This window comes from Desmodus rotundus, chromosome 5 (assembly GCF_022682495.2).
Source record: "Desmodus rotundus isolate HL8 chromosome 5, HLdesRot8A.1, whole genome shotgun sequence".
In the NCBI taxonomy this organism is placed as follows: Eukaryota; Metazoa; Chordata; class Mammalia; order Chiroptera; family Phyllostomidae; genus Desmodus; species Desmodus rotundus.
The window spans coordinates 57,437,476-57,455,117 of NC_071391.1; the positions used below are offsets into that span (position 1 = coordinate 57,437,476).

The window sequence follows — 17,642 nt, forward strand, 5'->3', positions numbered from 1 at the left end:
CTGAGATGTGAAAGGTTGCCGGTCTGATTCCCACTCAGGGCACATGCCTGGTTGCGGGCCAGGTCGCCAGTTCGGGGTGTGTGAGAGGCAACCAATTGATGTATCTCTCACACATTGATGTTTCTCTCCCTCTCTTTCTTCCTCCCTTCCCCTCTCTCTCAAAGTAAAATAAATAAAATCTTTAAAGAAATCCCCGCTGAGGCCACTCAGATCTTTCTGAACTGCAGAAAGAACAGAAGACAAAGCCCTAGGCTGTTTGCCCCTCACTGCTCTGAGGGGAGGGAACAGTAGGCTTAAGCGTAGGGTGGCCACATATAGCCAATAAGAATACAGATGATCACTTTAATATGAATTTCAGATTAACATTTTCTTTCTTAGTACAAGTGTGCGTCCCATGCAATACCTGGGGGTCAGACTGAACGTCATGTCCAGTTTGATCTCTGCCTTCTCAATTACCATCCGGGCAGGCTCTCAGTCCAAACCAGTGGAGACCACATACTTGCGATTCATTTGCCTGCTCTCTCCTTGCAGAGAATTAGGATTACCATATTTATAATTTTAAAAATTATGTGAGTAATTAGCATAGGCTCTTTTCAGATCATTTTCATTTATAATCTTTTTAATGTTCTCCTTAAAAATGGGCGGTAGAGCCCAGGCCCAGAGGCTCAGTTGGTTGGAACATCCTCCCATACACCAAAAAAAAAAAAAAAGTTTAGGGTTTAATTCCCAGTCAGGGCACAAACCTAGGTTGCAGGTTCAATCCTGGTCAGGGCGAGTGGAGGAAGAAGACAATGTTTCTCTCTCTCTCTGTCTCTCTCTCTGTCTCTCAATAAACATATCCTTAAGTAATAATTTTTTTAAAAAAGGAGGTAGAAAGCACACTCTTTCAAAATTTGTGCACATCTAAGCTCTAGGTAAGAAGTAAAAGATGGTTTATACTTCCCTATACCTTTATTTGTAGCTATTGTGTGGAGACTAGACTAACTATAGTAGTTTTTCCACTTACTACAGTTGTCATATTCTGTTATTTCCCGCACAGCACATATCCCAATGTGTAAATAGCATGTTTGTGTGTTGGCTTCTTTAGTGTCTAGTCAAATGTAAGCTCTCTGAGGGCAGAGACCGTACAGATACCGGCCGTCACTATCTGTGCGCCCAAACAGCCCTGGGCACACAGAGGCTGCTCGTTACTGCTGTGTTGTGTGGACCACTGCATGAAAGGGAACACTGACAAGTTGAACTGCAGAATTTTGGAACTGAAAAGGAAAGATGGGGCTCATCTCCTTCAATTCTCCTATTTACAGAACAAGCCAAGGCCTAAACAGGTTAAGAGGCAGTTTAGTGGAGAACCAAGCCTAAAGTCCAAGTTTCATAGTATCCAAATAGAGCTTTTTTGTCACAAAAGGATTTGCTTGTTTTGTTTTCCTGTCCCATTTGTCTCATGATTTGGAAAGAAGGGGACTTATTTTCTCTCTACTAAGTATAAAATGTCACAAATATAAATGATCATTTGGAGGAAGGGCTGAGGAAATAAGATTCAAATTCAACTGAAATTTACCAAGTCCTTACTTTATGTTAGAAACATTCAGATATGACCTCTTATTTTAATCCTAATAAATATATGTAGGGCTGGGTATTGATTGTTATCTCCACTGACAGCTTGGAAATCGAGTCTCAGAGAACTGACTTGCCTGAGGTCAGATAGGTAAGGAGCAGGGCAAGAGGGCAAACCAGAGTTCCTCACTCACTAACCCCCACTCCGCTGTTCACTACCCCACAGAGCTGCTACAGTTTTGTGTTGTTTTTTAATTGAAATGTGTGGTTTATATAGAGCTGTTTCTGTGGCCTTATTTTGGTCTCAGGTTTAAAGTTATAAGATTTACTAGGTAAGAGAGATATAAAGGTATACTTAACACGTCAAATAGCCAGCAAATGGCCTATCCCAAAGTCTTTCCACACGTCTCTCTCTCTCTCTCTCTCTCTCTCTCTCTCTCACGCACACACACCCCTTGCAGATGCTCTATAGGACCTGTGGGTGCTTAAAAAAATGTATGGGTGTCAGGAAAGAAGCTTTTATTACTTATAGGAGAAATGATACACTAATAACCAGTAGGTATGCCTGGTTTACCTTACCGCTTCAAGGAGGCAAGCATGCCCTTGTAAAGTCTTTGTTTTGTCATTTTTGTCTGAACATTTTTAGAATTCTAGAAAGCATGTTTCCAGTGTGCCCTTTTCCAGGTTCTTTAACGCTGAATTATTTATAGACAATTGGAAAGCATCAAGATTACTGCTATGAAATACAAACGGTGATTGATTTTAAAAACTGAAGTTATGTCTCTAATACATATTTAAAGAAAGATTTTTATCCCTAAATGGGTTTTTATAATATAGTTAATACTTTATGATAACTCCAATAGTTTAATTTTAAAATTCCGTATCACTCATTTTTCTTAAGTAATTGTAGCTAATGTTATCTTTTTTATTATCAGCTGTCAAATAAAGGAGAATGCCGTGGAGCGACTCATGGTTCAAATAAAGAAGCTTAGAGAAAAGAACCAAAAGTACCATGAAAGAGTGAGTGGGAGATTTTAAAGCCCAAATCTAGTCATTAAACATTTACACAAATGCTTTAAAAATTGTGAATTTTGATGAAATATACCCCAGGAAATGATCTTAGTTAGTGCTTGTAACAGATGAATTTACATTCTATTTAGTTTTTTGTACAAGTGAGGCAAGAAGGTACTGCTGTTCCCGTTATTTTAATGACAATGTCAAAGGAAGTCAGTTTGCATTATGTTATTTAGGTCATGAGGATGTTCAAAATTTTAAAGCTCTGAAACCACATTAATCTTTTAATTTCTTATTTAACCAAACTATACAACATTGGTTATTTTTAATTTCTGTTATCTGTTTTCTTTTAGATTTTCAGAGTATGAACATGTAAATTATTTGAAAAGTACAATCTTAGTTGCTAAAATGACTAATTTAATGTTTAAACTAACGTGTTTTTTTTTAATCATCACCTGAAGACATGCTTATTGATTTTAGAGAGAGGAGAAGGAAGGAAGAGAGAGAGGGAGAGAAACACCAATGTGAGAGGGAGACGTTGGTCAGTTGCCCTTTGTACACATCCCGACTGGAGATAGAACCAGCAACCCAGGCACATGCCCTGACCGGGAACCACACCCCTGACCTTTCGGTTTACAGATGACGCTCCAACCAACTGAGCTACACTGGCCAGGGCAAGATGATATACTGTTTGTATAAAATTAGACTAAAATGAATATCCAAGGAGTGCTGTACACGACTATCAGAACTAAAGACCAACAGAAATAAAGTTTGAAAGCAGTAAATGATAATTAAACTTATCCCTTACAGCATCTCATGAATGAGGAAATACTGAGGGTGTCCCCTATTAAAACACTCACTTTATATGGACCCTGAAACTTCCATGTTAAATGTTACTTGGGGAGGGGGTGTGTTGTCTAAAAAGACTATCAACAAATTTTAATGAAATCTCGGGTCAGAGGCCTGAGTTTGCATCCTGACTGTACAACTCACTGCCGAAGTTAGTTTGGCCAAAACTGGGATGAGCCGTGTTTCCCTCTTATGAAACGGGGGTTCCTAGTCTTCCTCATAGGGCCAGTTTGTTCATTCAGCAGATATTTACTGGTCAAGAGAGGCCCTGGTGGTGATACAACTGTGCCCCTGACATGCTCATGGTTCTCAAGGAACAGTCACTTGGATTAGGGACAAAAACAGAAACTGAGGTCTACGCAGGAGTGTGGAAAGGGGAGTTGGGCCTAGCTGCCTGGGTGAGCTGCCGTCAAGGGACCAATGGAGCGCCTCCTGTGGCCGGCACTGGGACTCCTAGGCCAGCTTTGCGACTTCCATTTGGTTGTGGAAAGGACAACAGATCAGGACTAAAGACTCACTTTCCCACAGCCCATCAGTTGGAGCCAGAAACAGAGTTCTTGTTTCTATGAGGATTAATGCAGGAATAAGAGAGGCCTAACTCTGCTCCTGGGGTCATGAGTGGACCCAGCAGTGCAGTGCACGGAGTGGCCAAGCCTGGCTCCAACTGTATGTATCTATTTTTTTCCATTTATGTTGTTGCTGCCCCAGGTTAAGCCACCATCATCTCTTACCCACCCTTCCTCTATCCAGGACATTTTCCACAGTGCAACCAGATTGCCTTTGAATACTGCAAACCTTTCGGTGCTTAAAGCCTTGCGGTAGCTTCCTATTGCACAGAAAACAAAATCCATAGTCCTTACTAAGGTCTCCAAGGCCCCGCAAAATCTGACTTCTGCACACCTCTCCCACCTGTCTCCAGCCACCCCACCCTTTGCTTCCCACTGCTTCTTTTAAATCTCAGGAAGCCCAATCAGTCTCTTGTTTTTGTACCTTTACAATAAAGAGGCTATTTTCTCTTCCCGGAATTCTCTTCTCTTGGCTAGATCCTTTTAGTTCCCCCAGTCTAAGCTGGAATGTTGAGGTGACGTGTATTCAGATTGCTAAATTGAATATGACTCACTAGCAGGACGTATTTTTCTCTTCAGTGGGTCAAAATTAGAAATGTTCCTCTTCTTCCTACCCATCATCCCTTCTTATGCGTGTTTAGACTGACACCTCATTTATAGTCTTTCACTCTGTGCATTCACTGTTCCACTCACCTCATCAGATATTTCATAGTTCACGTGTCCACTTCCTTTCCTCCCAATTCATTCCTTCGCTCCTACAGCTCCACCACGGCTGCTCTAGCAGCAGTTACTAACGACCGACCGGTTAGCCAGGTCCAACGGATGCTTTAGTAGTTCTGACTTTACCCCACATCCCTTCAGCCGTCATGCCGGTCACCTTGAAGCTCTTTGTCCTTTGGGTTCCAGCACATCACTCTCCTTTAATTTTCCTCCCAATTCTCTGATCATTTCTTCATGTTTTTCATTCGTGTTTTTTTCCTGGACCTACCTACCCCTTAACTAGGCTGTTTACCAGTGTTCTGACCCCAAACCTTCTCTCTCAGCCTAACCTCTCTCTGGGTCACCTTACTGAACACAGCTTCAAATGCCATCTCTGCGGTGATCATTCTTATGTGGACATGTGATGAAATTTCATAATTCTACACATGAAAATTAATGTATATAAAAACTAGTGAAAACAAATAGCATCTCTAGTTTAGTTAAAAACACTGTGCCAATGTCAATTTCCTGGTTTTGACAACGTTCCATATTAAATGTTATCACTGGGGAGAGCTGAGTGAATAGATGGGAAATCTGTGTACTATTCTGGCAAATTCTGTTCTTGTTCTTGTGAGTCATAAAGTTAAAAGGGTAAAAGCTCATAAAAGGCCTTATAACAAAACAAAACTAATCTTTTTTTTGAAGCTTATTTACTGAAACTCCTTTCTTCAGTTTTATAATGTAATAACTATTTTTACCTCAAACAACAATTAACGTCACTTTGTAAGATAAACATATTTTTAGCACATTAGTGGATCTAAATTTTATTTCAGTCTGTAGCTCAAAATAATTTTTCAGACATAATGAATTTTGTAACATGTCAGAAACATTTCCCTTCCATTTGAAATTTGCATGGGATTTGGGAAGTTTAATATAGATGTTAAATTTATATACAATGGCAAATATGATATAATAATGTTCCTATAACATACAATTACAGTTTTAGGACATGTGATGCTGTTTTAATTTACAAACAAAAATACCACATTTGAAAAGAATAGTTATTGTATTACTTTAATGTAACAATTGCATTCACTTTGAGAACTATTGTGCTGTGTGAGTAAAGAAAGATTTCCTTATCTATTATATATTTCTCTATGAATTGTATGTAGTGATTTTTATACTATCAGTATCTTTGTGAATGTGTTGCCTATATATCATGATATTTTTGATCTGACATTTAATTTAGAGGTCATTGTTGCCTTACATGAGGAAAATTAACTAACATAACTAAAATTAGATAAGATTTATTTAGTATTTAGAACATACATTATAATGTAATTTCCACTTCTACAAAAATAAGTAGAAAAGCCCACATTTGGTAAAAGGATTAGCAGTGCAGTAGTTAGCAAGGAATATTTTCATTGCTATAATTCAAGTTTCTACAAATATTTAATTTTAAAATAACTTATGTAAAGCCAAAGTAATCCAATTTATTTGTAAGAAAACAAAATATGAATCTGTTTCATTGAAGAAAATGGAATATTTGAGAATTACTTGAAGAGTAACAAATGGTTTATTTTTCAGCTGCTAATATTGATAGATTACAACCAGTAAAATTGAAGCAGTAATCAAAAAACTTCCAACAAACAGAAGTCCTGGACCAGGTGGCTTTACAAGTGAATTTTACCAAACATTCAAATAAGAATTAATACCTATCTTTCTCAAACTTTTTCAAAAAATTCAAGAAGAGAGAATACTCCCAAGCTCATTGTGTGAGGCCAGCATTATCTTAATTCTAAAACCAGACAAAGACACTACAAAGAAGGAAAATTATAGGCCACTATCTCTGATGAACATAGATGGTGAAATCCTCAAGACAATATTAGCAAACTGGATTCAGAGATACATTAAAGAGATCATACACTATGATCAAGTGGGATTTATTCTGGGAATGCAAGGTTGGTACAATATCCACAAATCAATAAATGTGATACACAATATAAAAAAGATGAAGGATAAAAATCACATGATCATATCAATACATGCAGAAAAAGCATTTGATAAAATCCAGCACCCATTTATGATAAAAATTCAGCAAAGTGGGAATAGAGGGAACATACCTAAACATGATAAAGGCCATTTATGACAAACACACTGCCAGCATCATACTCAACAGATGAAAACTACAAGCATTTCTCAAAATTACAATCAAGAACAAGACAGGGATGTCCACTTTCACCTCTCTCATTCAACATACTACTAGAAATCCTAGCCACAGCCATCAGACTAGAAGAAGATATAAAAGGCATCCAAATTGTAAAGGAAGAAGTAAAACTGTCATTATTTGCAGATGATGTGATACTGTACAGAGAACCTCAAAGATTCCACCAAGAAAATACTAGAACTAATATAAATGAATTCAGCAAAGTAGCAGGATACAAAACCAGAAATCAGTTACATTTTTATATGGCAATAAATAACTAACAGAAAGGGAAATTAAGAAAACAATCTCATTCACAATTGCTTCAAAAAGAATAAAATACCTAGGAATAAATCTAACCAAGGATGTAAAAGATCTATATTTAGAAAATTATAAGACACTGAAAAAGAAATTGAAGAAGATACAAATAAGTGGAAGCCCATACTATGTACATGGATAGGACGAATTAACATCATTAAAATGTCCATACTACCCAAAGCAATCTATAGATTCAATACAATTCCTATCAAGATACCAGTGATGTATTTCACAGAACTAGAAAAAATATTTCAAAGATTTATATGGAACCACAAAAGGCCCCGCATAGCAACAGTGATCCTGAGAAAGAAGAACAAAGTTGGAAGAATCATGCTACCTAATATCAAACTATACTATAAGGCCATAGTAATCAAAACAGCATGGTACTGGCATAAAACAGACACATAGACCAATGTAACAGAATAGAGAGCCCAGAAATAAACCCACACCTTTATAGCCAATTAATATTCAACAGAGGAAGCAAGCACATACAATGGGCTAAAGATAGTTTATTCAATGAATGTTGTTGGGAAAATTGGACAGATATGTGCAGAAAAATGAAACTAGACCACCTTCTTATGCCACACACAAGAATAAATTCAAAATGGATTAAAGACAAATATTAGACCTAAAACCATAAAAACCCTAGAAGAAAACATGGGCAGTAAAATCTCAGACATTGCTCAAAGCAATATTTTATCTGATATATCTCCCCAGGCAAGGGAAACAATAGAAAAAATAAACAAATGGGACTATTTCAAACTAAAAAGGTTTTGCCCAGCAAAGGAAGCCTTCAGCAAAATAAAAAGACAACCCATGAAATGGGAGAACATATTCACTGATACATTTGATAAGGGGTTAATGTACAAAATTTATTTTAAAAACTTACAAAACTCAACACCAAAATAACAAACATCCAATCAAAAAATGGGCAAAGGACCTGAAAGACACTTCTCTGAAGAGGACATATGATGGCCAATAGTCATATGAAAAGATGTTCAACGTCACTAATCATCAAAGAAATGCAAATTAAAACCACAATGAATTTTGTAATAAAATTATATATATTAAAAAATAAAAATAAAACCACAATGAGATACCACCTCACATCTGTCAGAATGGCCATAAAAATAAGCAAATAAATAATAATTCTTTGACTAGCCCTACATCCCAAAGATTTTATCTTATATTTCATTCTAAAATGTTTATAATTTTACCTTTTCCACTTAAGTCATGGTCCATTTGAGTTAATTTTTGTATAAATTATAAGACTTAGATCAAGGTTGTTCCTGGCCCCAGCCCCCGCCTCCCCCTGGAGTGGTGAAATGACAGAAGGCTCTAAACTTCTGCTTCTTATAAAGGCAACAGTCTCATCATGGGGCTCTATCATGATGACCTCATCTAAACCCACTTCCTTCCCAAAGGCCCCACGGCCAAATATCATCACACTGGGGATGAGGGCTTCAACTCGTAAATTTCTGGGACGGACACAAACTTCGATCTCCTGCACGGCACTTCATTCCTTTTTAGGGCTGAACAGTATTCTTCCTGCATGAATCTGTGTTAAGCCCTTCTACTAAATAAAGTTCTCGTTTCAATTATTGGGCTTTTTAGATCAAGAATTTCTATTTGTTTTTTTTTAAACTAATTTCTTTCTCTTTATTGCTATTTTCTATTTAGAGAGAAATTACTTTCATACTTTCCTGTAGTTCTTTACATGTGGTTTCCTTTAACTCTCTGAATATATTTTAGATGGCTGATTGAAAGTCTTGGTCTAGAAAGTCCCATGTCTGGGCTTCCTCAAGGACAGTTTCTATTGGCCGCCTTTTTTCCCTGTGTATGGTAAAATTCCCAGTAAGAATATGCATGGATCCTACTTCCTTGGGGGTTTTTGCATTCCTCATAATTTTCTTGTTGTTGAAAGGCAGACATTTTTGAATACTATAAAGTGACAACTCTGGAGATGATGTTCTCTTCTCTCCCCAGAGTTTGTTGTTGTTGCTACGTATTGCAGGTGTTGTTTGTTTACTTAGTGACTTTGCTGAACCAATTCTGTGAAACCCATGTATTTTGGTGTGTGTGGCCACTAAAGTCTTTGTTTGCTTAGCTGAGTGGTCAGTTAATGATTGGACAGAAAATTTTTTAATGCCTCTAACCAATAACTCTCCCAGCCTTTGCTGCGGGCCTCTATGTGCTTGCTGGGCCGTGACTTCTACACTCAGCCAGTAAATTTACAACTTCACCTTCACCTTTGCTTCTTGCTTCTGCAGAAGCTCAAGGTCAGCCAGAGGTGAGTGCTTAGGGCCTTTGTAGGTCTTTCCTAAGCACCCGCACAGCTCCCAGTATGCTCACGGCCTTATACATGCATGTGCCCTTTTAAATTGCTGAGACTTGGCAAAGCTCTGATAGACATCTCTCCAGCTTTCCTTTAAAGTTTTTTTTTTTTTTTTTTGTCAGTTCATTGTTTATCCTAACTGTTATACCACTTCAGGGAGCTATAATGTTTCACAATTGCCTCTGATTGTTTTTGACCAACATCAGTCTGGGAAAAGGCTACTCCCACAAGCTCTGAGTTAGGTCAAATAAAGACAAGGTTTGCTGGTAGGATTTTCCAGGGAACTACCAGATACATCAAATAATGACGGTAATTTGGGGATTGTGCTTTGGAAGGGTTCTGTTCCCCACCCCTTTTCTCCCTGACCCCCTAACCCAGGCTGCTAGGCTGCTGATTTTCACCATGACTGGAAGGCTCTTGGTTTTTGAGCAAGGTGAAATGCCACAAAGCTCACGGTCCTTACCCACATTCGACTATTGTTCTTGAATAAACATTCTCTGGAAGTTATTGCAAGCCTTTATTTAATTTCCAGAGTTCTGAAAAGTTGATTTTGACAATGTTACCAGTTTTCTAATTGCTTTTATGGAGAAGAGGGTTTTTAGAGGTCTTTATTCAAATATGTCTGCTTATGTCACTCCCAGTAAGAGTTTAAAGAGTAGTTTAGAAGGAAACAGATTCAGTTTTCAGATTAAGCATATTATGGATCCCTTAGTATTAAAAACTCTTCAAAGACAGAATTAATTATGGTAGTTTAGAATATTGTAAACAAAATATCAGAGACGTTAAACCACTAAATTTTGAATACCATACCTTAATCTTTATTCCCATTTTTTGAAATTACTAAAAGCTTATCCATCCCAATCCTTTTTTTGCATCTATTTATCAATACTGAGCATCATAAATTTTATTGCCTATTGCTTTTGTTCAATTTGTCAAAGTTTTAAATTAAAATTCTAGGGCACTGAAATGACAATCAGATCACACATCCTATGGAATAACTGAAAGAGCATTAAAGTGACATTAAATCCTACTAGTTTATTAAACTAATGCTTATTTTGCCAAACAATTTTAAGAAATCAAGTTTTTCAGTCCTCAGTTTTAAAGTTTGTTGGATATGTAATAAAGAATGGAGTTCTAGTAGGCTCTAATACTATCAACAAATCATAAATTCTTTAGGTTACCTGAAAGAACCCTTCTATCCAAAGTGTGGCTGGTGGGCCAGCAGGCTTGCATCACCTGGAACTTGTCAGAAATGTGCCCAATTTACTGACTCGGAATCTGCATGTTAGCAGGATCCCCTAGTGCCTGGTATACACAGTAAAGCTTGAGAAGCACTGGCCTAAAGAATCAATTTTGGGAGAACAAAATACTCTTAAAGTATCTAAGTAAGTTATGAGGATAAAAGACATGAATATCAGAAATAAAATATAATGTTGAAAAGCTATAGTAAAGAGCACATTAAATTATAGGCAAGTAAAATAAATATTTTTAAAGAAGTATTGAAATATTTAAGTGTATACATTTTATTAGGTTTTAAAATACTGAAGGAAAGACACCAGGGAAGTATTAGAACTTTAAGAGACCCCAGGAAAACGACAAGGAAAATGTACTGAGTTCACACACACTAAAATATCTCTGCATATACATAATAAGATAGCAAGGGCAAGAGTAAGCTCAAAGCTGATTAAATATAAGAAGCTTGGAAACACAGATGAAATAACCACAGAGGAAATTTCAAGTATGAAGTATTGGAGTGGTGAGTAGCCATCGCCCTAAAATGAGAGAACTAGGGTCATTTGTGAAAAAAGCAAAGAATAATGTAAATACCACAAAACCAGTACTTTTTGTTTACTTTGTTCACTTACCTAATCCCAGTGTACAGACGACAGCTCGGCCCCACAGATACTGACTAAATGAGCAGTGAGTGCTGAGGAAGCATGGAGCTAAGCGGAGAAAGTGAACTCCAAGGACTGATTTTAATACTCATTGATTCTACCATGGGGTGAGAGACTGGGAGATTAATAACAATTTTTTAAATGTAACTTTCTATCCAATAGTTACCATGTTGATGGGTTTAATTTTCCATGTTCCATAAACTTTCAGAGATATTATTACATAACTCATTTCATGAAATATTTCTTTCTCACTTTGCAAGCCTCAATGTGTGACTTTGTTTTGAGGAAAATCAGTGTAAACACTTGAGCAGACGTAGTTAACTGCTGGTGATTTTCATGACAGAATCAACGCTTAAAGGACGAACAGATCTGGCACATCCGGAACCTACTCAAGGAACTAAGTGAAGAGAAGTCAGAAGGGTCAAAAATTGTATCAAGAGAGGATGTTGAAACAGCGATGAAGGAGAAGTGGCAGTTTGAAAGAGACCAGGAACAAAACCTAAAAGGTGATTTACAGACTTAGAAAACTATCATAAAGATGAATCAAGTTATTTCTTGAATGCATTAACGCCTGTTTCCTAATATGTTAAAAAATGCTGTGAGCATATTTCAGACGACATCATTATCGCCACAACTAGAAACACACGCAGGTGAATGGACAGGAGGGGGAGTAAAGCGGGCAGAGGCACTAAAATCAAAGGAGGAGGAGGAGTAAGGACAGTGATCAAAAACAAACACGGGGAAGCCATCCGACCACCACACACCAATGTCCCGTTAGACACCACTCTGAACTCCTCACGGTGGGGCTTTGTTCTACCTTTTGGGGAATTCTCTTGTTTGGTGGCTTCATTGGCTTCAGCCTCAGTTCAGACTTGGGAATGATTAAGTGAGTACAACCACGGAGCTCCCCCAGCCCAATATCTCTATGGAGCTAAGCTCCTCCTCCCACCCCCATTTAGATGGGGAAAGAGGGACTCGAGTTGGGAAGAAGGCAGTTTGGAGGACGTGGATAGAAATGAGGCGAGCTGCAGAATATGAAGGACCCAGAACATACTCTTGCCATACTGGGTTTAGGAAATACCAGTGTCCTGGGGGTAGGTCACACACATAGTTTTGACACTTAAATTTTTTAAAATTCCTATTCCTTTATCTCAGACTTCCTGCCAAGATTTCTAAAACCACTTTTGCCAGAACCCCTATAAATAGCATCTCTGCTAGGAAGCTGAAAACATGGCAAAGTGACTTGAGTGCCATCAGGAAGCAGTACTAGAAGCTGGGAGGCAAAACAAGGGACAAGATTTTCCTGCATTTCTCTGATATTTCAGAGAGCCTCCCTATCCAAGCACGTTGCACAGAGCAGGCACTCCATTCATAGATAACTTGCTGTTTTGAATGAAATAGTTATGACACCAAACATTACTCATCAAACTTCATTTTTCAGGGTCTCCAAAATTGTTCCCATAAACCTCCACCTACCCAGGTCTCTTTATGGGCAACAGTGACGTAATGAGGTGGTAGATACTGTGTTGTGTGGGTTCCTCTCCAGGAAAGTTTTGCTAATGTTTGGAAGGAATACTTTAATAAATCCCCTGAGATGGGAGTGAGACAAAAACAGATACTACTCAGATGTGCTCACTGAACTGCCTTCAAATGGGAATGGGCCAGTGAGTTGAGGTGTGCCTGTTTATGGTCTGGACTCAGTGCAGGGTGCATATGTCATACCGGACTGGGGCCCAGCTGGATGACTGAGCACAGCAAAGCAGGCCTGGGCATGCATGTGGTCCAAGGAAGAAAGCAGCCCACAGATGCCGAGTAAGAGAGGGAAAGGCAGAGAGCAGATGTGTCTGAAAAGGATTCCCGAGGCCGTTATGTTATGCACCAGGTAGTCACTGGCAACTGGCTTGGTTTGTGGAGAGCAGCCCTCCAGTCACGTGGCAGCTTGTTTCAAGGCAGAGTCTCAGCGCCATCCAGACCTAGGGGTGGATCCTAGGGGATTCCTATGCACAGTAAGGTTTGAGAGGTACTGATGTAACCTCTTTCTTCCAATTTCAGTTAGGACTCTTTCGGTTACATGGATAAAAGTCTAACCCAAACTAACTTAAGCATAAAGAAGAAGGTAATTTTTTTCACATAACCAAGCAGAAAACGCAGGGTGACCCAGAGCCTCAGACGCTGTCAGATCCCAGCCTTTTTTTTCCAACCTCCCCTCTCCTCCCCATCTCTCTCCTCTCTCTCCCCTTCCCTCACTCTCCCCACCTCCTTCATCCCTCTCCTCTCTCTGTCCTTTCCCTGAAAGCTGGCTCCTTTTTCTCAGGCTGTTGTCCCCATGAGGCTGGAATACTAACCATAGACATCTCTGATCTTACATCCTTAAAACCTCAAAATGGAGACAAAAGAGACATGTTTTCTACCAATTTCAATAATAATATTTCTATGGAAGGACTCTGAGCATGTGCCTAGCTTGGGACACAGGCTCACACCTGGGCCAACCCCTGTGGTCAGGGAAGGGACCACTGTAACCCGCCACACACAGGGTGGGGCAAGAGTAGGTTACAGTTGCAAGTATGTGAAACACAGACTTTATTCTTGTATTGTTACTTATTAATTACAGCCTTACCTTCCATGCAAACAACTGTAAACCTACTTATGCCCCACTGTATATTTGACAAGGAGTAGGAAAAGTGTGTTATGAGATTGGAAGTGAAGAGGGGTTGTGGAAAAGTAGAACAACAGCCACTACATCCATCTCTCTTTCAACATCTTCAGTGATGTCCACCGGCACACACCCCCAAAAGCTGACCGTGGCACAGGGCTGAGGCAGCCATAGTCAGCTCAAATAAGAGGACAGCTGGCCGTCTGGGCTATAGGAGCATTAATTGTTTAATGACAATAACAAGTGCCATTTATTAAGGGATTTTAAAATATAATCTTATTTACATCTTTGGCAAAAGACACGTCTGGAGTCCTTTTTGGAGCATCAGACTGAAGAACACCCCTCTGGCCTGATTGGAATGCTTCCGTCATTCCATACGCATTTTCTAGGACCAACTAAGTGCTAGCCTCTTGCTCAGTGCTGGATTTATGGAGCTGAGTAAGATGTGGCATCCCGGTCACGGAGCTCTCAGACGGGATGGTGTGTGGCAGTACGCCAAAGAGCCATTAAGTTCATTGCGCCTGGCTCTCTGTAACGCTTCCTTTCCCAAAATATTCAGCAGCATAATATTCAGCCTAAAGATTGAGTAGCATTTCTGATTTTCAAGTGTTCCAGGGCAAACTGAAAGCTTATATGGTTCAGATCGGGCAATATTTGTACATATTTAATTAGGAAACTTATCTTTCACTCTGAAGTCGTACAAGTGAGGGTGGGGAAAACACATTGTTATGACTGTCACGTACTGTCGTTCCACACAAATGAACTTTAGATGACAGGCTCACACAACTTATTCGCAGAAGTGGTCGCCAAGGACTACAGAACCGCATAAGGTGTAAGCATTATGCCTACACGGGCATAATGGCCAGGAAAATGACAATTTACTAAGAAAATATGTATGTGACATAACATATTGTACAAGACAGGACCCCTATAAGCTGTCACAATTTAAACTTGTGGGTTCCTAGGCATATAGCTTAATTGTCTATTACAGCACTCACTCACAGCCCAAAACCACACAGCTACTTTAAAATTAAAATTTTAATTTTACCTAGAGTTTGAATCACAAGGGATAGTTAAACAATAATTTGAATAGTTTAGGTTTCCTTGAATTGTAGATATAAATTTGGATTTATGAAATAACAGCATTTTAGTATCAGAGCCTAGCTTCATAAAATCAGACTGCAATATATAATGGTGGCCAGGACAGCAGAAATGACATGGTGTTTTGATTTTCTTTCAACAGATATGCGCTTGCAAATAAGTACTGCTGAGAAACTATTTCTTGAGAAACTCAGTGAGAAGGAATACTGGGAGGAGTACAAGAACGTAGGGAGTAAACAACATGCCAAACTCATTATCTCCTTACAGAATGACATCAATAAAGTTAAAGAGAATGCAGAGAAAATGTCAGGTCAGTTGCAACGAAGCTTGTTCAAGTTCAGTAAAACACGCTTTAGGAGGCAGACATTTGATGGAAGAAAAAAAAAGGGCTCTCCCTGAATCATTTGTTCCTTTCTGCTGGGTCAGCACAAACAGTTTGAACCCAAGGACAAAGGTGGAGGGAGGAAACTGAGAAACTGTCCCAGGACCATCTTTGAAACTGGGGAGGGGAAGTAAAGGGAGGCGAGGCAGGTGGAGAAATTGATGTCAGGAAGTTTCATTCAGTGGGCGGTGTCTGTGCTCCCACACCTGGGTCTGAGGTAAGTTCACTGAGGCAGGAGGGACCTGGGCCTGGGTTGTGCTAGAAAGGAAACTCACCTGAGGCCAGCTAAAGCAACCTCAGGTAAATGCTAAGTTCTAATCAGAAAACACTGGAGAATGAACACGAGACGGGAAGTAGAGAGGGTATGGAACAGATGACATGAGGCGTGATGAAGCTTACCGGGACTGGTTCTGGGAACCGCGAGGGCCCCTGTCTGTCGCTGTGACTAGCACAGTGGTTTAAAGGAACACCAGAGACCCAGAGACTGGAAAGTCACAGGATAGAGCAAACGGAATCAAACTGGCCTGAAAGGACACTATGGGTGGATGGCGGTGCTGAATCCGGCAGGTGACGGTGCCCTGCATTGCAGGGGTCCTGCGAGGCTGTTCCCATCATCCCCGGCTGAGGGCCTGCACAGAGAATCCAGTTCTAGACCAATGTTTATATGAGTTTTTCAGCTTGGGGCCTCTGCACCATAATGGTAGTATAAATTAGTCTGGGCTTGGAATTACACTTTTTCAAAAAGTGTTCTTACCCCCAGAAGAAAAGTACAGAGTGAGGGCGTGACACCTCCCTACTCCTCCTGTCTGTTCCCCAGCCACTCAGTCCTCTCTCTAGATAAAACCACAATTACCAGCTTCTTATGCAGCCTTTCAGAACTATTACATATGTGTAAACAAACAGCATGCCACCAACGCGATTTTTTGCATAACGAGATGGACAGCACTTTGTATTAGTACTTCCCTCAGTCTCCCAATGGCCACTGTGTTCTGTTGTACTATAATTCTCTCAGCCAGCCCCCTACTCAAAAGCATTTAGGTCATTCACTGCCTTTGACTATTACAAATAACACTGCAGTGAGTATCCTTGTACATATCTCATTTTACTGGGATGACGCCCCTTACATTCATGCAGTTTCACTGACGTGTGTCTCGAAGGAGAAATGGCTGGCCCAAGCAGCCCATTTATTCTTATTTTGATAGGCCTGGCTCTCCAGACAGGTTGCACTAAGTTTATTCCTGGCATGCCTGGGGATGCTTTTTCCCCACATCCTCAACAGTGGGATATTACCCAACTTTTTGTTCTTGGTTAGCCTTGAAAGTAGAAAATTGTACCCCGCTGTAGCTTTGATTTACATTTCTCTTATAAGCACTGGTGAGTATCTTCTCCTAAGTTCAAGAACCATGCGCATTTTCTTTCCTGTGAACTGTCTGTTTTACACCCTTTGCCCACTTTTCTACTGTGTTGTGGAGCACTTTACATCTTCAGGAAATTAGCTCTTCAACAGTGATAGAAGCTACGGATAGCTTTCCCATTTGTCATTAGTCTTTCGTTTGTGGGGTGTGTGTATGAGAAAATTTTGTAGTCTTACATTTAAATTTATGGGGTTTTTTGAGGTAGGAAACCAATTTTATTTTTTGCCAGATGGTTTTCCATTGTCCCAGCACCATTTATCAAGTCCTCCGTTTCTACCCCGCTGATCTGAGGTGATGACTTTATCTGCTTTAATTTCCCATGTGTGTTTGGATATCTTTACATACTTTCTATTCTGTTCCATTGCTCTGTCTATGTATTTGTGCACAGTACCATACTTTTAAAATAGTTATTGTTCTGGAATGTTTAAAATATTTTAAAATTTTACCCATTTTTTAAAAAAGATTTTGTTTATTTATTTTTAGAGAGAGGGGAAGGGAGGGAGAAAGAAAGGGAGAGAAACATCAGTGTGTGGTTGCCTCTCACACGCCCCCTGCTGGGGACCTGGTCAGCAACCCAGGCATGTGCCCTGACTGGGAATCAAACCAGCCACCCTGTGGTTCACAGGCCAGCACTCTTCCAATGAGCCTACCAGCCAGG

At 39.5% G+C, this 17,642-nt stretch overlaps 1 protein-coding gene across 4 annotated transcripts in view; it reads left to right on the forward strand.

Moving 5' to 3' along the window:
- CCDC83 (coiled-coil domain containing 83) overlaps positions 1-17,642 on the forward strand; it is a 54,121-nt gene that overhangs the window by 8,929 nt on the left and 27,550 nt on the right. For 3 of the 4 annotated variants that reach the window (XM_045182053.2, XM_045182052.2, XM_024572688.3), the window contains 3 exons: positions 2,490-2,574; positions 11,777-11,939; positions 15,330-15,497. In XM_045182053.2, coding sequence (XP_045037988.1) covers positions 2,524-2,574; positions 11,777-11,939; positions 15,330-15,497 — 382 coding nt within the window. In that variant the 5' untranslated portion in view covers positions 2,490-2,523. The remainder of the gene's footprint in view (positions 1-2,489; positions 2,575-11,776; positions 11,940-15,329; positions 15,498-17,642) is intronic. The other variant, XM_045182054.2, reaches the window with a different exon arrangement.